Below are 27,788 nucleotides of genomic sequence, written 5' to 3'. Positions count from 1 at the left end.
GAAGTCTACCTAGTATCACCTTCTCTCCTCCTTCCTTTTCAAATTATTGTTTCTTTCCTCCTCATTAACCTCTTTCGATTACGCTTCCCTATAACCTGTATATCTCCCTCTCCTCCCCTCTGCTCCTGTTTCCTCTCCTCCTCGTTTTCTCCTTGAAGTCGTCACACGGCACAACGACGCCTCTGAATTTTGCACAACTCCTGAATGACAGATATGTGAGAGAGAGGGAGCAGGGAGATAAAAGATCAAACTTGAGCCCTTGAGTTAAGTGATAACATCACACGCTTCACACACACACACACACACAAACACACACACACACACACACACACAATTCCCAATTAAACACTTCAGTGCTCGATGTGATCTTATCTGATCAGCAGCTCGGCAGCAGCGATCAATGCACGTTCACCTCCATTGTATACACACATGCACACACACGCACACACATTTAAATACACACAAACATCATGTCCTCCCTTCCTGTCTGTGTGTCACTCTCCCTCTTCATCACTCTTTCACTTTACCCTCTTCCTCAGTCTCTCTGTCTCATTTTGCATTTTTCCGTTTCAGTCCGTCCTCTCCTTTTCTCTTTCTTTCCTCCCATCACACTCACACATAATCTCATAACCTCGGCTCTTCTTTTTCTCCTCTCTCTGCTTTTTTTCTTCTGGTTTTCTTCCTCTCTCCTCCCCTCACACTCTCCCATAATCTCACATCCTCCTCTCTCTGTGCCTGGTTTCTCAGTGTGGCAGTCTAAGTAGGTCGGTGTTGACAGCTGAGCTCTACACAGACAGAGAGGAGACATTATTTCTGCTCTGTGTGGGCTTCCATACAAACACTCACTCACTGTTAGTGGCTCAACCTCGCTGCACTCAGTATACACATCTATGGGCACATCTAAATCCCCCAAAACCAGAGGACCCTGTGAACTGGATATCAGGGCCAGGCTTTGTAGTCCTGCTTGGCTCCACATCAGTCTGAACTTAAAGGTCTGGTATCTGTGCCAAGTTTAGCTGGGACCTAACAGGACCTGTCAGGGCCTGTGAGGAGCTGAATTTATGTCACATATAGGTTCTTTTTGGGGTCTACAAGCCCACGTCAGCAACAGACCAAGACAGATCCTCCATGAACAACTCTGAGTGACATATTCAACATTATTCCCATTTAATGGTGTCGATGGGAAAGAGCAAAATACAGGGAAATTGTAATTGTAATTCAAGGATACCTGTACCGTATTTTTACATCAGTGGTCATCAATTGTCCCACAGCCAGGATTTTTCTGAACAGACACAGGCCGGATTTTCAAAATATTATAGGAAATTATTTTAATAATAAAAATAAAAAAAGATAAAACAAAATGTTAATAATAATAACTAGTCCATACCCATTGAATACAGCATACCATACCATGACTTAGTCATACCAAAAATTAGAAAAAAAAAAAACAATGGTCCACAGGGGGAGCCACAGTGATCGGTCGCATTTTAGCCATTTTGAAGCATTTTTCTGTTGTTATAGCGCCACCCAGTTGCCAATTAGAGTTAAATTTCTCCAGTCACCTTGAGGCGTCCTGTTCTACATATCTACCAAGTTTAGTAAAAATCCATATGGCGGTTAGGCCTAGATAAGAAATGAGCTCTCTAGCGCCCCCATTTTGTTTGATGGGGTCAATAATGGAGGGGTCCCCTCAGATTATGTGTGGTCATATGCCTACAAAGTTGCGTGGTGATGGGTGAAACCCTTGAGATGTTATACACCTTTATGTGATGAGCCACGCCCTCCGCAATATTCATTGCCTTATAGAAGCTCAGTTTTAGTAAGTTTTCCAACTTTTGCCAAGAGGGAACTTTAGATATTGGTCCCTAGATTATGTTCACCCAGTTTCATGCAGATCGCTCAAACTTCCTAGGAAGAGATCCATTTGAAGTGTTTTTCAAAAAATTCAAAATGGCGGAAAATCTATATAAGCGGAAGTTATGGGTTCTTGAGGCAAATGTGTTCCTCATGAGGAGAGGCATCTCTGTGCAAAGTTTCATGTCTCTACGACATACGGGGCATGAGATATGCCCATTCAAAGTTTGCAATTTCAATCAGTTGCTATAGCGCCCCCCTTTGGCCAATTGATGTAATATTGCTTCATTGGCATCCTCCCATGATCCTCTACCACTGTGCCAAATTTCACATGGATTGACCAAGTCAGTGAGGAGAAAAACACGGAACAGACACACAGACAGTTTTCGTCATTATATAGTAAGATATCCTATTTAATATTTAATGTCTTCACTGTGTTTTTCTATTTTTTCTATATAATGTTTTGTATTGTAATGTAATTTAAGGTTTGGCACAGAAATAAAGTAACCTTGACCTTGATTTTATACATACATACATAAGTTTATAAATACATTTTTATTTAAACCTTGACTATCATTGTTTAATAAATATTACAAGAAGTTATTTTAATAATGAAAATAAATAAAAATGTTATATGTTATATGTCCTATTTAATATGTTGTGTTTTTAGTGTTGTTTCGATTTTTTCTATTGTGATGTCTGGTTTGACCTTGATTTTATATGTGTGTATATATAAGATATTAGATAAAGTAAGGTTAAGAAGACTGTGGAAAAGAAGTTCAATGGGAGCGTTTACTTTGGACCATAATTTGGCACGTATGACTTTCCTCTGTGAAACCTGTAATTATACAAGATAACTAGGAAACATTGAGTACCATATAACATTACAGTACTTTATGTGAGTCTCAGATATAGACTTGCATGACAGCTGTATGCATAACAGTAGCACAACTGGACTGAGTGAATTGCAGAGAGAGGAAGGAGATGGTGGAAGGTGGACTATTGCATGCAGTGTTTCTGTAAGTTATTTATACCTAAAAGTTACTTGGAACGCTGATATTTTCTCATTAGACGCCACAAGCTCACCCCGTGCATCACTATACTCGCTAATAATAAGCCGATAGATGGATTTACAGTGCGCATATTGGGGGTTGGTAAATAATTCCTGTTGAAATTGTTTCCATCGGAATACTGTTATTGGCATTGCTTCAATATAGGGAGAAGAAAAAAGCTCAACATGCTAAATAGCGGAACATATTTTTTCCTCCTCACATATTCTGCAGGTGGGATGGGAAGCTTTTGGCTGCATGTGTCTGCGACTGGATGTATGTTATTGTCTGATAACATCTGTATCCAGCATATATGTTGCTCAACAGTGGCCCCTGTGGCCACGAGTGGTAATTACAGGATAGTCACACATTAAGTTCCCAACAGTTTCCAAGACTCCATCAATTTAACTTCGCATGATATAACAGTTAGACTCAAAATGGACCATTGTTTTTTGTTGTTTTTTTTATGCAGCATAACCACAGATATTGTCTTTTTTATTCCCCTCACTCTCCGTCTTTCTTCCTTTTATACCTACATTACCCACAATGCAACTCAACCACTGACAGTTCAGTTGGAAACTCAGGAGTGCTTGTAGCAGTTAAAGTAGCCTTGAGTTGCCTCAAGTCACTTGAGGTAATTTATCAGACGTCACACAGCTCCCTCTGGAGCCACAAAAAAAGGCAGTTCCCCTCTGAGTCAGTCGCTCTCATGTTTCAGGAGAATTTCTTTTTCCTATATAGGACTCACATATTCTAATATTCCCACTGTATAAAGAGCGGTAATAAGTGAACAACTCAGTGTGAATTCTGAAAATGTATCTTGTAATAAAACCATTGAATTGTTTATCTGTGACCTATTTAAGCTCAGTTAGCGGCAGCAGAGCAGAGCAGAAGTAACAGAGCAGCAGCAACAGTAAAAGACGACACAGACACATCTGTTACACAGAGAGAGCCCCAAAAAAGTTTTTCAGAGTAAGAGTGAGTTATGTTTCAAAACATTCAAAAGTTGCATATAGGCTTGTTTTCAATGTGTATGAATATTTATTTGCTCTATATACTCATCATGCACAGGAAAATAGGTCTGTGAGTTAATATAACTGTTGTATAGAGAAATTAGACTGTTGAACACCATCATGTCAAATTCACAGTTTGAGCAGCTGCTTCAATAGTAATAATGTTTTATCATTTTAGAAGAGTCGGTCTAACACGCATGTATGGGGGACAGTGTTTTAAGATCAGGAATCAGTCAGTGATCTATAGTAAAGTGCTCCTGACTAAGAATTTTCCTAGTCGACCAATAGTCTTGTTTTAGGGCCATAAGTCGACTAGTCGCCTGCATGTTTATGATATTAATGTAATGATTTAATTATATATTTTGGTGGTTTGAGTTGAAGGTGTGAGAAAGAATAGTATCAGTAACATTGTTAACACTGTGCTACATTACAGAGAAATACAAAACCGTACTAATGAAGCTTCATTAATATAGGCCTATATTTTATCTACAAGTGCACGTCACACACTGAGCGAGCCGCCTGTTAATGACGCTGTGGGCTAATGGGCATGTAGCTACTTCCATGTTTCAGATGATACGTCATGTTTGTAGTCGACCAATGAAGATGAGTTTACATATCACCTTGGGTTCGTCCTTCACCTTCTCAAAATGATCCCACACTTTGGATTTCCTGCCCGACATGTTATTAACTAGCCTGTGGAATAACCGCAGGTACCAGCCCTGGAAATTAACCTGATGTGGACACTTCCTGTGTCTGTTCTTTCAAATTAAATTCCCACATGGTCCAGCCATAAGGCACAGCTCCTAACAGAGATTTGTGTTTGTTTTGTTTTATTTATTTTTTTCTGCAACTGAGTGACCAATGAATAAGGTATTTAAAAAAAAGTGTCGTATTCTCTTCCAAGAGGGATTTCTACTTTCACTTACATTTGATTCTTTCACCACTTTTATGAACACAGTTCACTTTTAGTTCATAAAATATTTGGAGACGCTGTTTGAACAAAATTTTTGACTGACCCTTAACATACTCACTGGCACTGAATTCCACCTGACCACACCTCTGGACACACTATTGTCTGTATCATACTTGTTTTTGCTTTAGGTAGCATGAACCTTTTGTCTTTCGGATATCGTGTCTGATAATTGTCTTGTGCAAACCGTGAAAATTACCTTTCACATAATATCTGTGGTAAATTTAAGTGATTGATTGATTCATGGATTGAAACAGCCCTGTTGATGAAACTATGCTTACTGATAGCTTGTACAGAGAGGGAAATAAGGCTACGTCAGACCAGGAGAGTAACCGAGACTCACGCCGTCAGAGGTGGTATCCCTGGGTCGTTGCCCCTGTCAGAAGCCTGTGGTAGCGTAATAAGCACAAAACAGATTCCAACAGCCAGGAAAAATCTCCCATAATTACCCTGTCGTGCGACCCGACCACTTGCTTTGAAATTAGGGTATCCTGGATCTTTGGTCGCAGTCCGCGGACACAAGTATTAGGAGTTTTTTGGCTGCAGCAGCAAAGCAGCAAGATAGCAAGCAGCGAGCAAATGCGTACAGATCCTAATTTTGTGATCCAGAACGTAAAGTTAAAAGTGTTGAAAACCCAAATCCACTCTGGTGGAACCACATGTCCAATATATTCTTTGATATGAGAATTAAAAGTTACAGTTTGTTATGTTACAGCGCCAGTTTCAGTGTATGGGTGAGTGTGTTTATATTTCCTCCATGTGTAAATGAGCCTGCACGGGATTACAGCTGACTGTGTGTGTCTGTCTGCATGTAAACAATGTGTGTTTTTGCATGTGTGTATGTACATGGATCTCTGCCAGTGTGTGTATTTGTGTGTGTGTGTACACGCTGCAGAGCCCAGAGCTGTCCTGTGTGTATTCAATGTGTTTAATTTTGAGATTTTTGACAGCTGCATTATTCACAGACTAGCAGGAGGTTGACTGTTCTAACCTCCATCCACCCACTGCAGGGGGCTTTTCATCTCTTCTGGGAGATGGGGGGGGGCTGCTCGTGCTCTGCCATGATGCTGACACAGTAACGTATGCCTGTGTGGCTCCATATCACTGCTGCATTTTTAAATATTCACCCATTTTAAAAGTGCTTTGTGCACCAGTTTACAGGTAGAAACAACCCAACCATAAATCACAAAGCGAGGCTGCAGGCACATCCTGGTCCTTCTAATTAAGACACTGTAGATTTATCTAATTTGTCTGAATTAAATTCTGTTGTTGTTATGCTCACAGCACTTGATGAGTTCTGTGCACAGGAGACACAAAGGAGAGACAAAGTGAAACTTAAATGAATATAAATTGTTTTTCTTGTTCAATTTTGCTGTTAATTTAACCTTGAAGTTTCCATATATGGCTTTAGATAATGGACTCTGGTGAACCATGCTAACTGTATGTAGCATATACTGCCAGTCACTGCAGGAGTGTGTCCCAACGCCACATTATATACCAACACTTAAAGGTGTATACTATATACCAACATATTCTCACTTAGACCTCGTCACATTTCAACACTTGGTCACGGACTTTCTGCGTCGACACATGACGTGGAAGGTACCCTGGGTGTGTTGGTTGGTAGTCCCGCTCACCAGACCTTTCTCAAGGAAAGAAAGGTCTGGCTGCGCCGACTCTCACTTTAAGATTGGAGAAAAGAACGCCCCGGCTTTTTTTATTTCTTTCAACCAATCACAATCATTCTTGGTGGTGCCACAGCAACAGTGCGCTTGCAAAAATATTGCCGGGGGGAAACAGGTTTTGGTGTAACACGCCCACAAAAATATCGCCTACAGGACGCGAACCATGGCAGAAAAATGGCTACATCCCCGCAAGATCAAACACCGCAAAAGTTAGTAAAGGACGTGTTGAAAACTGCTACACAACCAGAGGTGGTAGGGCGGGACTTCAGCGGGTGGCTCGTTCCGCCCAATGAGAGGCTGATCTATGCAACGAACTTCCGCCCACTCAGACTAGTTGGTTGGTAACATTTTGGCGCCATGTCAACTTCGGTCAGTTACATGCATTGTCTGTTTTCAAAATACACTTCCATTTTCACAGGAAATGTACAGTTTGCATGCAGTCTCTTTCAAAATAAAAGAACAACATTTTTTTTCCCTCCAACAACAAACTCATGTGGTTACGTTTAGGTAACAAAAGCAGGTGGTTGGGTTTAGGAAAAAAGAACATGGTTTGGCTTCATAATCTTATAATCTTACAGGAAGCAAACACCAGCCTCCCGCACTTAAGTCAGTGGTTGTTGGACCCATCCACCGCCCCTCTGACCCGCTCTACCCTGACTTTCGCCCCCTTTACTTACATTGTTGTCCTGCCGCGTTTCACCCTCACGCTGCCAGGTGCTGGTACACACTTAAAGTTTATGAAACAACATCGAAACAACATGGATTCATCTCTCAAAATCAAAACATAATTCAACAGTTATTCAACCATGGTGTATGACAGTGAATAAACATTGATTGGAGTGCCAGCTAGGATGTGTTTAAATTGCTAATAACATGCTAAAACAAGCTAAAATGCTAAATGCTACATGCTTAACATCACATCGTTCACCTCCACTAGTTGTCAGAATGCTACCTGTAGGACGGTAAAATTATGTGAGGCTGGCAAAGAAATAAGATCAGATAAAATATTTTACCTTTTTTCTCCTCCCTGATGGAATTACAAACTGATGTTACGTAGTTTCCTCACACAAGGAGAAAACATGAGCTATGTGGACAGTGCGACGTGTTCTCATCTATTTTCCTGTTCTGAGGACAGCCAGCTGGAATGAAAAGTTTTAACACCAGAAAAGAACCAAACTATGGTTCACTTTGATCCAGACCTAGACCAGCTCTCGCCATCAGACCAAGGTTTGGCCATTAAGTCTGAACCATGCTCCAGGGAAGTTTCACACCTGTAATTTTGGTTCAGAACACCAGACCAAACAAGGCAGGTGTGAAAGGACCCTGAAGGTGGATTTATACCTGTGCGTCAGGTCTATGCAGAGACTACACCATAGCCTACGCAGTTGTATTCATACCTGTGCAGTGGTGTGTCTGTGTCACTCTGCAGTTACACCTCCAAAACACTAGTCGGCGGCAGGGTTTCTGTGAAGTGCTGTAAAGTTTAATTGATTCAAAAAACACATTAAACACACATTAGACATGGTTTAAAAGGAGACAATATCAAACACAAGTACACAAATCAGCTTAACTATAACTCGCAGGGTTCACAAACAGAGTACTTCTCTTTATCTGAACACATTTTCCCCACACATACAAGCCTATGGCATTTTACATTGTATTAATTAGCCTAGCAGCTAGCAGACTTTTCCTCTACTCATATGAAGCCAGGGACAACAGCAACATTTAACAAAAGTTAAGTTACAAAATTCGGCTTTATTACAACTCACAAGGTTCACTGACAAAACAACTGTCTTATACTAAACATGTTTATCAAACAAATATAACATGCTAACGTTATTAGCACAAGCGTATGGCATTTTATATTGTATCAATTAGCCTAGCAGCTAGCAGACTTTTGCTCTACTTATNTTGTGGAGGCTTTATTGTCTTCACAATTTATTGTTTCTTATCTGTGAAATTAAAGTAAATAAAAGCTTTGTTTCCACTGAGGGAAATGGTTTCAGCTGACAGAAACAGACAGGAGGTCTGTGTCGCCGCGACGTGTAGTTACATTTCTGGGGAGGTGCACATCAGGCTACAGTGTAGGCACAGGGTTGATTCAAAGAAAAGTATAAATCCTGCTTTCAACGGAGAACAAATGCAAAGACAGGAATCACTACCATATAACCAAAAAATATAAGTTTCTCCCTTTTCAGTGGAGGTTTTAAACAATAAACCATAAGCTGAAAGGACACAGGTCAAAGAATGTAATAATAAAAAAGCCTCTCTTTTTTGACTGTTAAAAAACTGTACTGTAACGCAGCATCAGTGCAGCAGCCTGAATCGTGGCACCATTCAACCCAGATCGAGCTGCTGGTCTGAGGCCGCACTCTGCACGAAGGAAGTCAAATGAAAAACGCCACATCCTCCAGTCGCCCTGGAACACCGCCAAACGCACCGCAGCTTCTATTTATTTATTTCCTCGTTATTGCACAACATCTTCCAATGTGCCTCAGCCAATCAGGAGTGAGCACCAGCTCTGTGTGTTTCATAAGAGACATTTGATCATGAAGTGTGTATGTACACACACGTAGGCCTACACACAGAGAGGCAATAAATGCCACTGATTGCTGGCGCGATAATGGGCAGGTTGTGAGTCTCTTCAGACAAGTGATGAAGGTTAAAGAGCGCTCTATCTCTTCCTCTTCCTCAGCTGAAAGATTTGCAGGATATAGAGAAATTTTCCGTGGAGTGTGTGCGAGTCGAGCTAATAGATCAGCGGCTCGTTAAAAGCCTGGTGCTGGTACCAATTTATCGCCGTGGAGACTGACGAGGGCGCGGGTCAGAACTCCAGTCGAGTCTTTGATCAACTGCAGGGACGAGTTATTAATAAACACTTTCTCTTCCCCCCTCCGTCACTCTCTGTTTCTGTTTCCTCCCCCTGCTCTCCTTTCTGTCTCGTCGACAGAGGATTTACAGTAATGGCCCGACTGTCGGTGATGTCACTGCGGTTAAGATGTAGAGTTATGACATCAGAAAAGCATACACAGATGTCATCAGTCTTGTAAAGCGCAGATATAGAATTAATCATTAGGAAATAATTGAGTGATTTAACATGATAACAGCCTCCTGGTGCCAGCTATCCACTTCTATTATCCTCATAGTTATTATTAGTCTGGTTTGTTGCTCCAGGTAAACAAATCATTAATTACTCCTGACTCTAATATCTGTTTCCTGGCCTTTGTTTACTGCCTCTCGCTGTGTCCTGAACGAACGTGTGCTGACCAATTTCAAGTCAATGAGCCGTAATGATGAGGAATCTGCGGCGTGTGAATTGATGCCTTAGTGTGAAAATAATTATTCTAATAATGATCATAATTACAAAAACAGGAAGCCATCATTTAAACGTGAGTCTCAGACAGTTTGTTACAACAACATTATGACTTTTAATTCATTTACAGACACATAATAACTTATCTTTTTTACATCAGGTGATAAAGGGTCCGGTAGAGAGGGCCCACAGAGGAGCCAGCTGAACTTTCCAGCCATGTGTGATTGTTGAACATCTCAATCCAAAACCATGAGCGTTAATCTGCTGCTACAACAGCCTTCGCTATTTTGGGAACGCTTTCCATCAGATTTTGGAACCTGGCTGCAGAGATTTTCTCCCATTCAGCCACAGGAGCATCAGTGAGCTCCAGCTCTGATGTCGGGTGATAAGGTCCGGCTCTCAGTCCAGTTCATCTCACAGGAGGTCAGGGTTCTGTGCAGACCAGTCATTTCTCCCACACCAAACTGGGAAAACCATTTCTTTATCAGTCTGGCTGTTGGGGACACGATCACGTTGAAACAGATATGGGCTCTCTCCAAACTGTTGCAACAATGTTGGAATCACACAATTATCTAAAGGGGTGGTTCCCAACTGGTCCAGCCTCAGGATTCTCCTTGGTCATAAAGGTCCACCAGCGTCATATTTGTGTTTGGCCATGTCGTTGAACTAGTTTGCTGTCTCTGTCAAGTAGCTGTCCGTGAGTCTCTCACTCTACAGCAGGAAACAGCATTTCAAAATAAAAGCTCTGTGCTGGAAATTCACTGTACTTCACTGCCAAGTGTGTTTTTACAAACTTGACACGTTTGTGAGTCACATGCTGTCCATTCAGAATGGACCAGCGACCCACCAACTTAGAACAACTGATTGAAAACACTGGTGCCCAACCTGGTTCCCCAGGTGGGGCGTGGCCTTCCTCGTTTTAAGAGGTGTAAGAAAATGTTTTAAAAAGTGGACATCTCATCTTCTCATGAAGCCAGGGACAACAGCAACTTTAAACAAAGTCAACATCACAAAACTCAGCTCCATTACAGCTCACAAGGTTCACCGACAAAACAACTGTCTTATACTAAACACGTTTTCCAAACAAATATAATATGCTAATGTTATTTTTACAAACTTGACAAGTTCATGAATCACTTGCGATGACCCGCGACCCACCAACTGGGAACCACTGATGGAAAATACTGGTGCCCAACCTGGTTCCCCATGTAAGGCAAGGCCTTCTTTGTTTTAAGAGGTGTAAGAAAACCTTTAAAAAGAATGTTCACTGGGCTCATATTTCAGGATTTTATTTTTTTTGTAAAAAGAACAAAACAAAATTGTTATATATAAAGTTTAAAGTATTATTCAAGAAACTTTTTTTAATCTATTGAGTATTTATGATTGTTTAAAAAAAAACACAATACAGTGAATCCTATTAAAAAAAGTTATTATGGATATAACAAACACTCATCTCTATTATTTTTCTTGATATTTTTGGGGGCTTTTTGCCTTTATCTGATAGGACAGCTATGGCGTGAGAGGGCGTGAGTGACTTGCAGCATGACAAAAAAAGTTCTTGAACAAAACAGAGTATTGAAAACGAATATAACAGTTTGCAGCCAGTTTGTTGAACAAACCACTTACATGTAGGCCCTGTCTACATGTACTGTATATAGATACTGCTGAAAACTGATATTTATGCCTTCACAGTGGCGACAGCTGTGGCCGGAGGCAGCGGTAGACCAGCAGCTCCGGTGTTCTGCAAGGAAAAATTACTGTTTTTGTCAAAGGAGTCTGATGGCTTTGAAGAGAGCGATATAACGGCTGCAGTTTCCCATTGGAGAGGGCTGTCTGATGGCAAAGTAAAGTGGTGAAAATATTCTAAAACACTTTAACTAATTTTTTTAAGGTGTCTAATATGTGTTTTGCTTCTGCCTGCATCCAAAGAAGCACATTGCTTAGCTTACATTAGCCCATTTTAGACAGGAATTGTGCAAATTTGCAGGAAAGCCCAATCAGTCTTTTTTCAGCATTGGCAGTATAAAAACAAAATCGGGGAGTGNTCATCTGACGGTTAATGGCCTTTTCTTTTGCGAGGATAAGGAGGGCGCGCAATTCCTTGTCTCCCCAGTTGCTCATCTTTACAGTGTCTGTCAGGTTTGTGTTTCCCTCTTGCTACTAGCTGCTCGCTAATTCCTGCTATCAGCTGTTTCCTGTTTATCCACCGCCAGTGACTCGCACATGTGGCATCATCAACAGCTCCTCCCACAAGTCATCAACAGCCCCTCCCGTTGCCGAACGCCACCTCGGTCTGTTTAAACTAAAAGGATTCAGCCAATATGTCTACCCTACGAGGCGGAAAATTGGGCACCTCAGATCAACTCGCCAATCCAGCTCTGTGTGTCTAAACGCTCGCAGCTTGCCGGCAAAACGGCCCAACATTAGCCGAAAATCTGGCAGTGTAAAAGGGGCTATTGCTTAGCACTCCTGTCTGCCTCTCTAAACTGGGAGCCTGCTGACCGACATCTACTGTAGGTACTACACAGACTGTGGAGTACCTCGTACAACCCCACTTCAGCAAATCCGAACTATCCCTTTAAGCACAGCACTTGAGTAAATTAACTGAAATAACACTGCAAATAGTTTAATTTTTGGGGGGGCACAAGACTCCCACAGCTTCCTGATTGGACTGCACAAATGTTGAAAGGGCTGCTGCTACTTCTGGTGATTTCAGTTAATTTACAAATCTCTGCGTCCGTCTCCTTTCTGCTGCCGATCGCTGCGTTTCAACTGTTGACCTGTAATATTCATTTAAAGGGGATTTAAATGAAGTGTGTATAACAGTTTAATTTCTTCTGTGTGTGTATTTCTCTCCTTGGGTTCATTCTTGGCTCACCATCACACTTGGCAGCAGTTCTCTAAAGACTCCACACACACACACACACACACACACACTCAGCTCTTTTCACAAATGTTCAGGGTCTCAGCGGTCCAACTGTGGCCTTGTAGATAGTAGAGTTTTGGCCGAGAGGAGGAGAGGAGGAACAGCGGGAGGAAGGAGGATAAAGTAAGCATATAGTAAGAATACGGGGAGGAGAAAAGCAGAGTGACGGCGGCAGGAGTGGAGAGGAGGAGCAGGAGGAGAGGATTCATATAGATTTTATAGATTGGAAGCTGGAGGCAGAGAGAACGCCTGAGGGAAGAGCAAAATAAATTGGAGGGAGAGAGAAAGAGACAATAGCTGCATGAAATTGGATTGAGGGAGGAACAAAATGAGAGATAACAAGCGAAGGAAAGGAGGCAGGAAAAGAGAGGACGGGACAAAAAAGGAGAAAGATGAAGATAAATTGAGAGAGAAAGGACAAAAGTCAACACTGAAAGAAAGGTAGAGGAGAGAGACACTCAACAAGTAAGAAATATGACAAGTGGGAGAAAAACGGAAAACAGATAAATAATGAGAGACAGAAATGTGCTGAATCAGATACATAAAGAAAGGTAAAGGAATAATCACACACATAGGATTGCTAACTCTCTCCCCACCACAGTATTATGTTTAAGTTGCCAACCACCGCCAGCATTTTTGATCATATTAACTAATCTTTCCAGACCCACAGAATAATTTGCTCTGTGAATATGTGAACAGTATGTACATGTGAATTAAAGAAAAGACCTTCTCTTTTTAAACACAGAAAAAAAAATCTATTTTATTCCATTTCTTTTTTATCACCGTCGTCCCACCAAACTTTTTTGCTTCCTCGTCCAACTCAGATTCAGAATGTTGATCAAAACAGGAAGTGTCGGAGTCTGACTCACTGGCATTTTCGTGCAGTTTACAAGTGGATCTTCTTCCTTTGTTTTTGGACACGGTGGTGCTATGCTATTTCACAACATGTGTAACAGCGCCCCCTATATTATAACAGTAAAAAAACGGTTTCTGGAATATCTCGTCAACGTCGGCTTCATTTTTCAGCCACTTGAAACAGCATGTGTACAGAAAAGACATAAAAATGAAGAGATCAGAGATAAAAGAGTGAAAGACAATAACAGAGACAGACAAACGGAGAGTTACAGAGGTGGAGATGGAGAGACAGACAGAGAGACGTAGGGATCGACTGGAGGAGTTCCAGCAGTGCTTGGACAGCAAATTATTTGCAGAGCTACAGATTTCCAGGCTGCCTTGTTGGCCTTCCTGCTTGTCTGTCTGTGTGTGTGTGTGTGTGTGTGTGTGTGTGTGTGTGTGCGCACGTGAGACATATTATACGTGTGTCTCTGTGTTCAGGTGTGTAGGAGTGTCAAACACATACACACGTGTATCCATGCTTGTCTGTATTTTGCAGGCTTGAACTGCATCATATATGCTGACGTGTGTGTGCGTGTGTGTGCGTGTGTGTGTGTGTGTGTGTGTGTGTGTGTGTGTGTGGTGTGTGTGTGTGTGTGTGTGTGTGTGTGTGTGTGTGTGTGTGCTTACACTTCTGGGTTATTTTTACCCCTCTATTTAAAATCTGCTGGGGGATGCAGAAGCGCAGGAAGTGAGTGTCGTCTCACTTTTCCTCCAGCGAGCTTCATTTCTCCTCCACAACCCGTCCGTCCTGCTGCACTACTACTGTCTGCCATCCTCCTCTCCCATGATGCATCAGTCTTTCCTCCCAGACACAGTAACACCAGGCGCATTTCAGCCACATTTATTAGTCATCCATCGAAGGTGTGACCCCTTAAAGCTGTAGTTGGGAACTTTGTAACTTTGTTGTCTGTCACTAAACCCACACAGTTGCACGAGACAGATAATCTGTGAAAAAAAGAACAGGAGGAAAGAAAACTATCTTAGTGTACTGTTCAGCTGTAACATGAGAGCGTTTGTGACCCCGGCTGCCTTGTGGACAACAGTTAAACCCAAACGTAGCGCGGCTTAACGACCGGAGCAAACTTTCTCATTTTACAGCTAAACACTAAAATGTTTCTGAAAACATTTGAGGTGAGAAATAGGCAATGCAGCAACAGAATCCTGGTTCATATTTGATCAGCGCTGCCTAATTTGACAGTTTGACAGCAGTTCACGCGCAGTGATTGACAGCTGCATTAGAGACTCCATGACTCTGATTGGTTATTTTCGTTCAGCCGCAGTGGACTCTTACAAATGCCATTAGAAGTTTTTTCACAGACTATCTGTGTCATGTTCTACTGTGTGAATTAGGGATGCACAATATTGGACTTTTTGCCAATGTCTGATATGCTGATATATAACAACTTATTTGGCGATAACCGATACTGATATCGATATATCCACTTTTTCCCCCACCTGATTTTAGTGATCATCAAGTCTCTTCTGTAGTGGAATTAGCATCATATTATTCATGCATACTCTTATTGTGACGGCCCACCAGCAGATGGAGACATGAAATACAATACTTATCAATGTATAATATTTATTTATCATAAAAAATAAGAAAAAGCATTTTGGCCGATTCATGTATCAGCTTATACAGATGACATCAGATCAGTGGCGGCTGCTGGTCTTTCAAGGAGGGGAAGCTCATTTTCGGCCTACATCATAAAATGTGTCCGTTTATTTATACATAAATTCTACCCTCTGGGGCTTCTGCGCGAGGCTAGTGTGACCGCCTGTGAGTGCTTTGGGACGGTGGAGGGGCTCACAGCAGCACCCGCTGCTCGTTGGGGACAGTAACTGCAGAGCGACAGAAGTCAGAGTCTCCAAACACGAGTACAGTCTCCAATAACACCAGAAAAAGATGCTAGATTTGTCGCTAGTCGTTTTTAACAAAGAAAAAGTCACTAAGAGGATTGGAAAAGTCTCCAGATCAACTCGGAACAACGGAATGAAACTTGAAAAATGCTCCGGTGGTGGTTTATATTTCAAGATCGCTGATTCGCTCATTTCGCTGTCAATCAAAAAGGGATTCAGCCTCAGACAGATCATCCAATCATCATGCAGAAGCCCAGCGTCCAGGCCAGCCGATGCCAGCCCACTGCCCCATAGACCCCCAGAGACGCTGAGCGTCCGATGGGCGGGACAAAACCGAGCATTTATCCAATGACTGTCTAGTTTCGCTGCAGTGGAACAACCCACTCTAAGCTTCCCCATAAAGGTTCTTTTAAAACAAAATTTAGTTGAATAACTTGTAGCATATGGGGTGGCACGGCGGTGCAGTGGTTAGCATTGAAAAAAATAATCTTACCTTATACGTATAACTAGTTTGTTTTGACGTCATGCCCTCTTGATTTTAGCCATTTGTTTGCTTTCCTGACTTCCATTTCTCTCTTCCTGCGCTGAGCTGAACAGCCAATCAGAGTGATTTTATTCACTCGCACCGCCATCTCAGATGCCAATTTCTGAAAAAACGCTGAATTGGCCAGAGGAAAGTCAACAAGATCCAACAAGGGTTAACGGTGCAGAACACACCAAAGGGTGACAGACGCTCACCAACAGATCAACGCTGACCAACAGCCAACCGTCACCTTGGTGTGTCAGGGCCTTCAGGAAACAGATGTACTTCCATTATAACCAACCCCAGTCACACACCTGGAAGTACAAACAAAGACTGCTTGTCACTTGTGCCGGGTTCACACTATACGATATCAGTTCGATTACAGCCCGACGCAGCGTTGTACAGCGTCAGCTCAGATCATGAACAACAATGAGTGTCATACGTGATAATCCATTGTTTTATCTCATGTAGTGTGTCATAGCAGACAACAACCGACGCCACGTCTGTGACACCTCATGCGGTTCAGATAGAAAGTCTAGCATGTTTGATTTTCTCTTTGTCATTCATGCCCTCTCCCTCTTTCTGTTTAAAATTAAAAGCCCATTATAATTTTGGTTGAGAGAATCTAATAAAATATCAATACATTTTCTTTTATTGTGAAACATTTGCAGGAACTTGTTGTGGAGGATTCAGTGACTTGCATTGCTTGCATGCGATACTTCAAATGTAGCTCCTGCCATCTGCTGGCACTTTTTACGTGACTACGATAACATTTCTGCTGCCACATGACCAGACACAGTGACTGAAATAATAAAAATAACAAAAATAATCTGATGACATCATGCATGTCGTGAAAGACGAGCAGAGATGATTGGTGTGGACCATCGTGTGGTGTGTCATGTCTGTCGGCCAAGTCACGGCACGATTTCATGACTCCACAATTGCCTAATCTGACAAAGTGACTGTTGGAACCGACAAAAATGTGTAGTCTGAACCAAGCATTAGACACATACATGACGCTGTATTATTCATTGGTGATAGCTTTTCTAATTCATGAAAATACTTTGATCAGCTCCCTTTGTGTTCATTTCACTGTCAGCGTAAAACAACTTCTTCCTTCTAACATTGTTTCCTCAGTCATAATATAAACCTGTTTTCCAAAAAGTTATCCTGTGTTTTTCTCACACACTCCACTCCTGCTCCCGACTGACAGCAGTGTCTCTGTGATGCAGACCTCATGCTGCACCAGCAGGTGAAAATAAAACCTCCAGCACACAGAAGCATTTCAGATCTTTGAGCGGCGCTGCCCTTCCTCTCCTCACATCATTTCTCTCCAAAAATCGAGGCTACTCTGCAGCGTGCGCCTGTTGACCCGCTGCAACCCGGCGACTGATTCCGTCAATGACACAAAAGAAACAACAAAACAAAAGCACATCAGAGTTGAACAGTGACAGGTGAGGGTAAAGGTGTTTCCCTGGAGAAACACACAGCACTCTGAGGTGTTTTTATCTCCCAGGAGAACGGCGTGCTGACGGTTCATATTTTTCTCCTGGAAGATGTCGTTTAGATTTTTATTCTGTTATACTCTTGTACCTGCTTGTGTTTACATCAGTTGAGCTCCTCTAATGAAGATTGCTGCTCTAAAATATACACCTACAGCGTCTTCATCAGACTGAACACTTCAGTGTAAACAAGAAGCCTCCCTCACTGAGATCCTGTTGTTTTTCTCTTTAGAGTAAGTGATTGCTCCCATAAAACACTGCTCTGTTTATGGCAGTCAGAGTGTGCACACTTACGGGAAAATGAAAGAGATGTAAATCTGCCAAACCAGAAAAAAAAGTATGTTGTGCTGGGAAACAGTAGCACCCCAAAAAATGTTTCATAGGGGGTGGCCAGATTATTAGGGACACCTTGCTAGTACCAGGTTGGACCCCTTTTGCCTTCAGAGCTGCCTTAATTCTAGGTGTCATAGATTCAACAAGGTGCTGGAAACATTCCTCAGAGATTTTGGTCCATTGGACATGATGATATCACACAGTGGTGCTCTATTGGACTGAGATCTGGTGACTGTGGAGGCCATTGGAGTACAGTGAACTCATTGTCATGTTTGAGATGATGTGAGCTTTGTGACATGGTGCGTTATCCTGCTGGAAGTAGCCATCAGAAGATGGGTACACTGTGGTCATAAAGGGATGGACACGGTCAGCAACAATACTCAGGTAGGCTGTGGTGTTTAAACCATGCTCAGTTGGTACTAAGAAAATCTCCCCCACACCATTACACCACCAGCAGCAGCCTGAAGCGTTGATACAAGGCAGGATGGATCCATGCTTCCATCTGAATGTGGTTTTTCCAATCTTCTATTGTCCAGTTTTGGTGAGAAAACCCGTGTGAATTGTAGCCTCAGTTTCCTGTTGTTAGCTGACAGGAGTGGCACCTGGTGTGGTCTTCTGCTGCTGTAGCCCATCTGCTTCAAGGTTGGACAAGGTGTTGTTGCTTCAGAGATGGTCTTCTGCAGACCTTGGTTGGAACCAGTGGTTATTTGACTTCCTGTTGCCTTTCTATCATCTTGAACCAGTCTGGCCATTCTCCTCTGACCTCTGGCATCAACAAGGCATTTTGGCTCACTGGATATTTTCTCTTTTTGGGACCATCCTCTGTAAACCCTAGAGATGGTTGTGTGTGAAAAAAAATCAACAGGAAATGAAATAAAACACATTGTGGGAGCAAAGAAAAATGTGCAGATTCATCTCATTGCCACTAAAAGTCTCCAGTCCTGTAAAAATGATGATCTGACAAAAGTGGAGTTTAGTAACAAGTATCATTACTCTAAACCTCTCTGCCTCTCACCCTCAGGTACATCCACGCCCTCTACCTGGGCGCCCAGAGCCGTTGGCACAGCAACGGGCCATGCCGCCACTTCCACTGGCGGCTGATGTTTGAGAGCGCCGACATCACCATGCTGCGCCTCCTGGAGGCCTTCCTGAAGTCGGCTCCGCAGCTTGTCCTCCAGCTGAGCATCATGATCCACGGAAACACCGTCCTCCCTCTGCAAGGTCAGTGACATCCTGAGCACCTCCTGCTCCAACAGTTCATAAAGTTTGACTGATATGATAAAACTGCGCTCACCAAGTTAAGTGCTGAAATCTGGGACACCGCTATATTGCTATAATAAAGTCAGACTGAGGAAGAGGAGTTGTAAACAAGCCAGATTATTGAAACCACTTCACCACAGTGAAGTTTTTGAGCACAATATGATTATTACTGATGAAAACTATGAAAATAAGATCCAAGCTGTAACAAGACAGAATTATCCTTTGAGAAAACTGATGGTTATCTCCTTTTATTGGACTTCATTTTATTGGATTGTATCAGCAGTAATCAGCCACGAGAGAGAGACTAAGGTTTAATGAAGAGTGTGTGTGTGTGTGTGTGTGTGTGTGTGTGTGTGTGTGTGTGTGTGTGTGTGTGTGTGTGTGTGTGTGTGTGTAAGGCAGATATCAGTAGGAGAGTCGATGCCTTATTCATGCACCTCTTACAAGAAGCAGATTGGCCTTTGATGAATAAAACAAAACTTTCTCTCTGAGTGAAACACACACACACGCTGAAGACACACACACACACACACACACACACAAGTCAAGTGTCAGACATGTATTTGATTTGTACAAAACACACAAAGAAGCTACACGAATACACAACACACACATGTGACCAACAAAAAATCTTGAGTGATGTGCATTCCCACATTTATCAGGTGTTCCACCCGCAGATTCTGTGAGGGACACTGAGTGAATGTAACAGCGTAGTGTGGCATGGAGAGGGATGTGCACGGCCGCAGTGCTGGTCATCAGAGCAAACCAGCCGAGAGCAGCTGCGGTCCAGTTTGTTATTTCATTCAGGAAGCTCAGTGGAGCTTTGACAGTCAACAGAGGCACATTCATGGCCCTTTAACAGTGTTTCTGTTCAGACACCTGTGCTGTAGCTGAGCTGGTGGCTCCCCTACAAGAGGTGTGGGTGTGGGAGAAAGCCAGTACATAGTCTTAGCCCTGCTGCTGTAGTGCTTTATCATGGTAAAGTCAACATTACTCAGCTCCTCCAGGCATGCAGATCGCTCAAACTTCCTAGGAAGAGATCCATTTGAAGTGTTTTTCAAAAAATTCAAAATGGCGGAAAATCTATATAAGCGGAAGTTATGGGTTCTTGAGTCAAATGTGTTCCTCATGAGGAGAGGCATCTCTGTGCAAAGTTTCATGTCTCTATGACATACGGGGCATGAGATATGCCCATTCAAAGTTTGACATTTCAATCGGTTGCTATAGCGCCCCCCTTTGGCCAATTGATGTAATATTGCTTCATTGGCATCCTCCCATGACCCTCTACCACTGTGCCAAATTTCACATGGATTGACCAAGTCAGTGAGGAGAAAAACGTGGAACAGACACACAGAGTTTTCGTCATTCTATAGCTATTTGTGTAGGGGCTCGAGTTATATGGTCATAACTGACAGAAGATTTCGTTTTCGCCTCTTGCTGTCAGATTTGTCAGGAATAAATTGAGATCACCTCCAAAGATATCCTCCGTCTGGGCCTCTTCATATCTACATAATGCCACAGACATCACCAGAGTCCACTGGTTACATATATATTATGTTGATAGGGACTGGGATGTCAACATGACTTTTCATCAACCGCCCCCTCAAAGTGTTACGTTTGTATTCTAATACCTTTTCTGAACATCTTAAATCTTTCCCTTGACAAAAACCCTCTTATCATTAAAAAAAACTAAAACTACACTGAAGCTATTAAATGTTAAGCTAAAACTTAACATTTTTAAACAATAAAAACTAAACTTAAAAGAACAAACACATTCTGGAAACTAACTGAAACTAAACAGATATTAAAATGAAAATAAATAAAAAATACAAAACTATAAAGACTAAAACGACCGTCCTCGCTCAAACACTGTCCTCTATCCAAAACCTAAAGTCCTCACAAAAATACAATTATCAGAGCACACACACACACACACACACACACACACACATTTCTGTCTGTGCTCGCTAAACTGCCATCTGTTAATAGACATACATGTTTGGGCACATGTATCATACAGCACAGACATTCCCACACAGCTAACGTCACCTCAGAGCTGATATGGCTCATTGATTCATCCATCAGCCAACCAATCAAATTATTCAACTCAGTGCTGCCAATTAATCATTCAAGTCATCTGTTTAGTACAAATCCCAAACATTTGCCGGTTCCAGTTTCTCCAAATGTTGGGATTTGCTGGGCTTTCCAAGCATGACAAACTGCATCTGTCTCTTTCTACCCATAATCCCCTTTGTTTTGGGTTCATTTCCTCTGTTGGTGCTTTGGTTTGTTTTCTTAAAATGCATTCCAGGGAACGTGACACATCACTGGTCGGACTCGCGGGGTTTATCAACTCCGGTATCAGCAAGAGGTGGTTGTTCGGTAGAAAACAGTTTAAAGACAAGATCAATTCATAAGACATAATAAAGATGCAGATAAAAGCAGATAAATCATATATTTACCAACACATCTAGATGTAAGTTAAAAAAAAAAATTGTGTGTATCATATAGCAACACTTACAACCTACAAAACTCCACGCCTCAGCTCTAGTTCATGCTTATGTCATCTAGGCAACTCAGTTCACCTGTTCCTCTTTACTCACAGCCAGTATATATCTATATACATCATATATCAGCATTCTTCTAACCCTGTCTCCAAAATTGTCGAAATCCATTGCTTGGTCAGTGACTTCAGGTGTCAGACACAGACGAAAAAAACGTCCTTTCATGTTGGCATGATACTCGGCTGCTTGCAATTATTCTGTAACATCGCCTAGCAGCATCAGGGGGGAAACACGGCGGGACAACAACAGAAGTTAAGGTGGAGGAAGTCCAAGTGGAGCGGGCAGGAAGGGTGGTGGATGAGATCAACAAACCCCGGACTTTCACCTGGGAGCCAGTAGTTGCTTCTCGTATGAATGTAGAATGTTTTGGTTTTTTTCCTGAATCTAACCACGTGCTCTTGTTTACATCCTGGCACTGGTGCGATATGTCATGATTTAGGATCAGAATGTTTTGGCATTTTACATGGAGGTCTATGAGAATTGACTTCTGGAGCCCGCCTCAAGTGGTCATTCAAAGAACTGCAGGTTTTGGCACCTCCACATTGGCTTCATTTTTCTGCCCGGAGGTTACTGCTTCCTCTAAACCCACAGTGAAATAAAGCTGCTGTCCTGACGTGAACATGGAGTGAAATCCGCAACTAAAGAACACAAGTTAACAGAACATCCTCTGAAGTTTGTTTTGTTGGCACAACAAGTGTTTTTCTACACTCTAACAACTTGTAATCCATATTTATGCAAACGAGCATGAGCAGGCGTTCAAGGTGTTTCAACTACAACGAACACAAAACTGGAATCCAAGAAAAACACAGCAGTCTGCATAGCAATTGAGTACAATGTAAATGTGATAAAGCAAAAAGTCCTGCATTCTTTTAAGGCCTTTTGGTACAAGGGAAAAGAGGAAAATAAAAATAAAAGGCCAGTTTTCTTATATATGTTTTTTAAAAAGAAGGAAAAAGCGGTACAAAGCTGCAGAGAGATGATTTATACAAAAACAGTTTTGGCAGGATGCCACATTTCCCCCAAACAGTGATCATATAGACCTAAAAAACTGCTCCTGGAAGTCATCCTCAAAGCAGAAACTTGTTTTCAACAGCAGTAGTTTTGTAAATATCAATTTCAAATATCAGTGAGTTTCTGCATGAGAGGAATGTTCGAGTTCTCTTCATAAAAAAAATCCAGGATGATCAAAATGACATTAAAATGCAAAGTCGGTGCAGCTCTTTCTCTGCTCAAATTTTAATGCCTTCTCAGTGTGATTCATGGCTAATTTGAGACAAGACTGCATGATTAACACACATGAATGTTTAATGTGTTAAACTGCACTCTGGGTGGCTCGCAGTACGCCTCACAGTTACGTGCGCAGGCTAATGATCGTTTGACTTCAGTTAAAAAAAAAAGGTTCAGGTCCATCTGAATGAGCGAAGAGGAAACGCATTTAAAGGTGCTACATTAGCATTTTAGCATTAATTGATTAGTCATTCATTAATTTTGAGACGTTATTCCATCTGATGGAAACAGAAGTTGTTTTCCTATTGTGTGATTTTCACAAGCAGTTTGTTCTGATCCAGGAAGAAATATCTTAAATACTTCACCCACAAAATGACCATTTGTATATAAATCGCTCACCATGTGTTAATCTTTCTGGCATTCCTCCACAGCGGACGAAGAATTCAAAAACAGAGAAAATTTTTGATGATCTGAAGTCATAGGGGGCCGAGTTTAACAACGGCAAAATTATATCAAAATATCTGTTTACAAACTCTCACACAGCTCCTGCAGCATAACCCAAGTCTCATTAATCCAGTCGTATGCTCAGTGCTTCCCAAACATGTTTTTCACTAAAACCGTAATATTTAAACAGTCTCACGCACAGATGAGTATCGTGCCTGGGCAAGTGCATGCGTTTGAACTCTGCGTAATAAATGATGAGTGGTTTAATTAGTAATGTTTTAGCAAAAACGCATGTGTAAAGTACTGAGCATACAACGGAATAAAGTTATTCTGCACAAGTTGTATAACACGCATCATATAGCCTGTTACCTGAAGTCCTGAGTGCAGAGCTGATCTTCTTCCAGGCGCTGTTTATAAGTGTGTAGGCCTGTTGTCCGTGGGACAGTTGTAAAGCTCTGGGTAGCCCTGCACTAACATGATCAACTTTCCCGTGTTTATCAGACTGAATATTTACAGAGGAAGGGAAAGATATCTGTGAGCTGTCTGACTGCTGAGCGTGGACACTTCCTGTGTCTGTCCTTTCAAATTAAGGTTTTGATTTATTTTGACAAGGCGTAGCTCCTAATAGAGTTTCACTTTTTTGTTTTTTGTTTTCTGCAGCTAAGCGACCAATGAAATCTTGCCATCTAATGACGTTTCTGGTCGACCATTAGGGGGCAGCCCTAATAAACTCACTGGCTATTTACAAAGCTCGCAGCTTTCATAAGCTGATGGAGTTGGTCAGTTGTCATGGCCGTCACACTTGGTGGTTAAAACCTTTGAAAAAGCTCATGAATGGACCCTGACTTAAGATTCTCATGTTAGTATTTCCTGTCATGCTCTACCTTAAAAATACATTAGGTATTTGTTTACTGTTTATTTTTGCTCTTCAGTGGATTCATACTAATAAATTTCAATACCTTTATTCTGCAGATATTTTGTTTTACAATATCACTGTTGTAGTAAAGACCCATCAATCGATTCCACTTTGGAGACACTATAGTGCACAATGATTGAATTGAAGCCTCAGAGTTACTTTGACAGAAATACTGGTGTTTGATTCCAGTGTGTTTGTTATAATCAGACTTTGTTTTATCTGCTTTTTTATCTCTGTTTCTTTCTTTCATTTCCCCCTTCATCACCAAAATGTCTTTGTATTTCTATTTCCTCTGTTCTCTTCCTCTTATTTTTCTCTCTGTCTCTCTCTCTTCGTCTGTCCCTCCAGGCCTCTCGGCCTCGGCCTCCCTGGTCTCTCTGGCCTGGATGATCGCCTCCTACCAGAAGGTTCTCCGGGACTCCCGCGACGACAAGCTGCCCATGTCCTACAAGGCCGTGATCACCCAAATGCTGTGGCACTTCTTCACCATCGGGGCGAGGACAGTGGCCTTCGCCCTCTTCGCATCCGTCTTCCAGCTCTACTTCGGCATTTTCATCGTCAGCCACTGGTGCGCCATATGTGACTTGATGCAAAGACTTTGGGTCCACGATGAGAAGCTTAGCATTTGACCCATAGAAAGTTATGAATTAAGATGTGTTTTTAATAGTTTTCAGGAGAAAACTGTCAGTCCTTTCAATTTTGCTTTTGACAGGCTGACACCCATTAACCAGAACCTAATTAGTTCATTTTAAAAAACGCAGAATCATGTGAAATACAAGAGGCTCAAGAGGCTTTTCCATTTAGAAGTGGTGAAATTTTAATGTTTAATAATGTCAGTATCTTACTCTTTATCTTATTTGCTGTTGGCTTTGCTGACAGACAGCCGGCTAGCTACATTAAGATGTGGAAACATAGTGCCCACTGCCCACGTATGTCCAGTCACTACTGGTTAGCTAACATTAGCTTTTGCTGCTTTGCACTGCTAGTGGTGCCAGTGGTTCCACATGTCAGTCTGTAGGTTAATTTTGCTACTCTTCAGTTACAGCACTGCACACCTCTTCACTTGGAAACATTTTGCCCACCCTTCAATCTCACCCCAGGTCACTCTGATGAGTAAGTGGCTTCATTTTGAGCCACACAACCACCTTTAGGACTGTTAACTATGTTTGCACCATTAGCTGTGTTGACACTGCTAATGGCACTAATGTTGTGTTCACACCAGGCGCAAATAAAACAATTCGCGTCAGTACGTTTACATGGACAGTTTAATGCCACTTTTGATCGGAATGAAATACGTTTACATGGACAGTTTAATGNGAATTTTGTGTGCATGTATACACTCATTCCTCTTTAAGTTCATTCCGGTCTTTCTGCGCATGCTCGTTTCCTTGCCCTTCTCTCGCGATGACGTATATAGCGCGCATAGCAACGGGCTGCATAGCAACAGGCTGAGATAGAGCAGTCGGACTCGTTGCACTCACCGTTTTCCATTCGCCACAGCAGCACGGTCTTCTATTAGCAGAACAGGGTTGTTGTCGTACTGCTGCTTAAAGATTATAAGCAAAACATGCCCGAAAAAGGCATCGTCAAGCAAGTTATCCGGAGCGAGGACTACAGTGTTTTCTTCCGGTAAACGTAACGCGCAACATCCGCCCCGCCCCCTATCCAATCAGAAACCTTCCCTGCCCCAAACCTTGCGCACTATCCAATCAGAAACCTTCCCTGCCCCAAACCTTGCGCAGACCTGAATAAAGGCGATCAAACTGAACTCCCGTGTAAACCCTCATTCGGAATGAATATTTCTCATGTAAACTACCTGGAAAGACTTTAATTCCGAATGATTTCATTCAGATTTATTTCATTCCGAATGAGAAGCCATCATGTTACCGTAGCCAATTCGCGTGAGTGCATCACATGTAAAGATGCGATTAGATGTGAATTCCAGCCGGGCAGCGCGAAAGGACATGACTTGAAATACACAAATGAAGCGAGGAGCACGATTGTGGGTCATAAGCTCATTGCAAAAGTTGAAAAATCTGAATTTCAGCGACCAACTCGCACCACAATAGCCAATCAGCATTGAGATCCTCCAGGGAAGTATGACGCCGAGGATGTACCGCCAGAAGTTCATTCATCGATTCAATGATTTCACGCACATATGATGCAAGTAATTTACAAGTAAAAGGTGAGTCAACACTAAATACTCTCACGTTCAAACTCTTGCATGTGACGTGACGCAAAAATTTGCATCGTGTTTGGTGTTAAAGATTAAAGTTCCACTGATTGTCACACACCTAAGTGTGTGAAATTTGTTTTCCGCATTTGACCCATCCCCAGAGGGAGCGGTGAGCAGCAGCGGTGAGCAGCAGCGGTGCCGCGCTCAGGAATCATGTGATGATCTAACCCCCCCAATTCCAACCCCTGATGCTGAGTGCCAAGCGGGGAGGCAATGGTTTCCATTTTTATAGTCTTTGGTATGACCTGGCCGGGGATCGAACCCACGACCTCCCAGTCTCAAGGCGGATACTCTGCCACTAGGCCACTGAGCTTGTGTGAACACAATATAACAGCGCTAAGTAGTTAACAATGCTAAAGGGGAGTTGCGGCTAAGGTTTGAGCTGCTCACTGACCTGGATGACCTGGAGGGGAGACCAAAGGGTGGGTACAATATTTCCACAGCAAAGCTATTGGGTCGGGACGGCATTACAAACAGAAATCGCCTAATAAGTGGTGCCATTAGCTAACATTAGCTTCCACCAGACCCTGGTGGTGCACAGTGCAGTAACTGAAGAGCAGCAGTTTTTATACAATAGATTGACGTGCATAACCAGTCAAAAAGATTCTAGGCAGTTAACTAATTTCAAGTCGTTTCTCTCAATTATAGTAACCATGAAAATGTTTTATCATTTAAGTGTGTCGTACAAGTTTACAAAACAATTGACTGGTTGCATTGACATTCAACAAAAATTGTACCCAGCCAACGTTTGTATGTGGGGCCCATGTGGGTAGTAAATGGGCTGTAAAATGAGCCCTGAGTGGGATTGTCAATGGGTTCATATTGGCATCATGCTAATTGCCTACATGGGTTGGTTTGGCCAAGTGGGCCCCACACAAGATGCCCATTTTGGGCCAATACCCACTTGGTACCTAGGTAGCCCTATAACCCATGTGGGGCCTACTTGGGTAGACCCACCCATGTGGGCAGTTAGCATGAGGCCAGTATGAACCCATTGACAATCCCATTCAGGGCCCATTTTCAGCCCATTTACAACTCATATTGGCCCCACATACAAACGCTGGCTGGGTTTAAGTCCTCTTGTATCTGAACTTCAGGTCCACCAGCAGAAATAGAGAATAAATTATTCAAGCAGTCTGTTTCCAGAATCAGAGCCTGTAGAAACTCATACAACAGTGAATTTACTGAGATACATTGCGCTTTACCGTGTTACGCA

General features: G+C 42.2%; 1 protein-coding gene across 1 annotated transcript in view; it reads left to right on the top strand.

The window, feature by feature from the left end:
- The window catches only part of xkr7b (XK, Kell blood group complex subunit-related family, member 7b), a 117,519-nt gene that overhangs the window by 83,612 nt on the left and 6,119 nt on the right, over positions 1 to 27,788 (top strand). The window contains exons 2-3 of the mRNA XM_050065669.1: positions 18,947 to 19,146; positions 24,685 to 24,904. Coding sequence (XP_049921626.1) covers positions 18,947 to 19,146; positions 24,685 to 24,904 — 420 coding nt within the window. The remainder of the gene's footprint in view (positions 1 to 18,946; positions 19,147 to 24,684; positions 24,905 to 27,788) is intronic.

Source organism: Epinephelus moara, chromosome 16, assembly GCF_006386435.1.
Source record: "Epinephelus moara isolate mb chromosome 16, YSFRI_EMoa_1.0, whole genome shotgun sequence".
Taxonomy (NCBI): domain Eukaryota; kingdom Metazoa; phylum Chordata; class Actinopteri; order Perciformes; family Serranidae; genus Epinephelus; species Epinephelus moara.
Note: the sequence above shows the minus strand (reverse complement) of the source record. Positions and strands in the feature narration are given on the sequence as shown.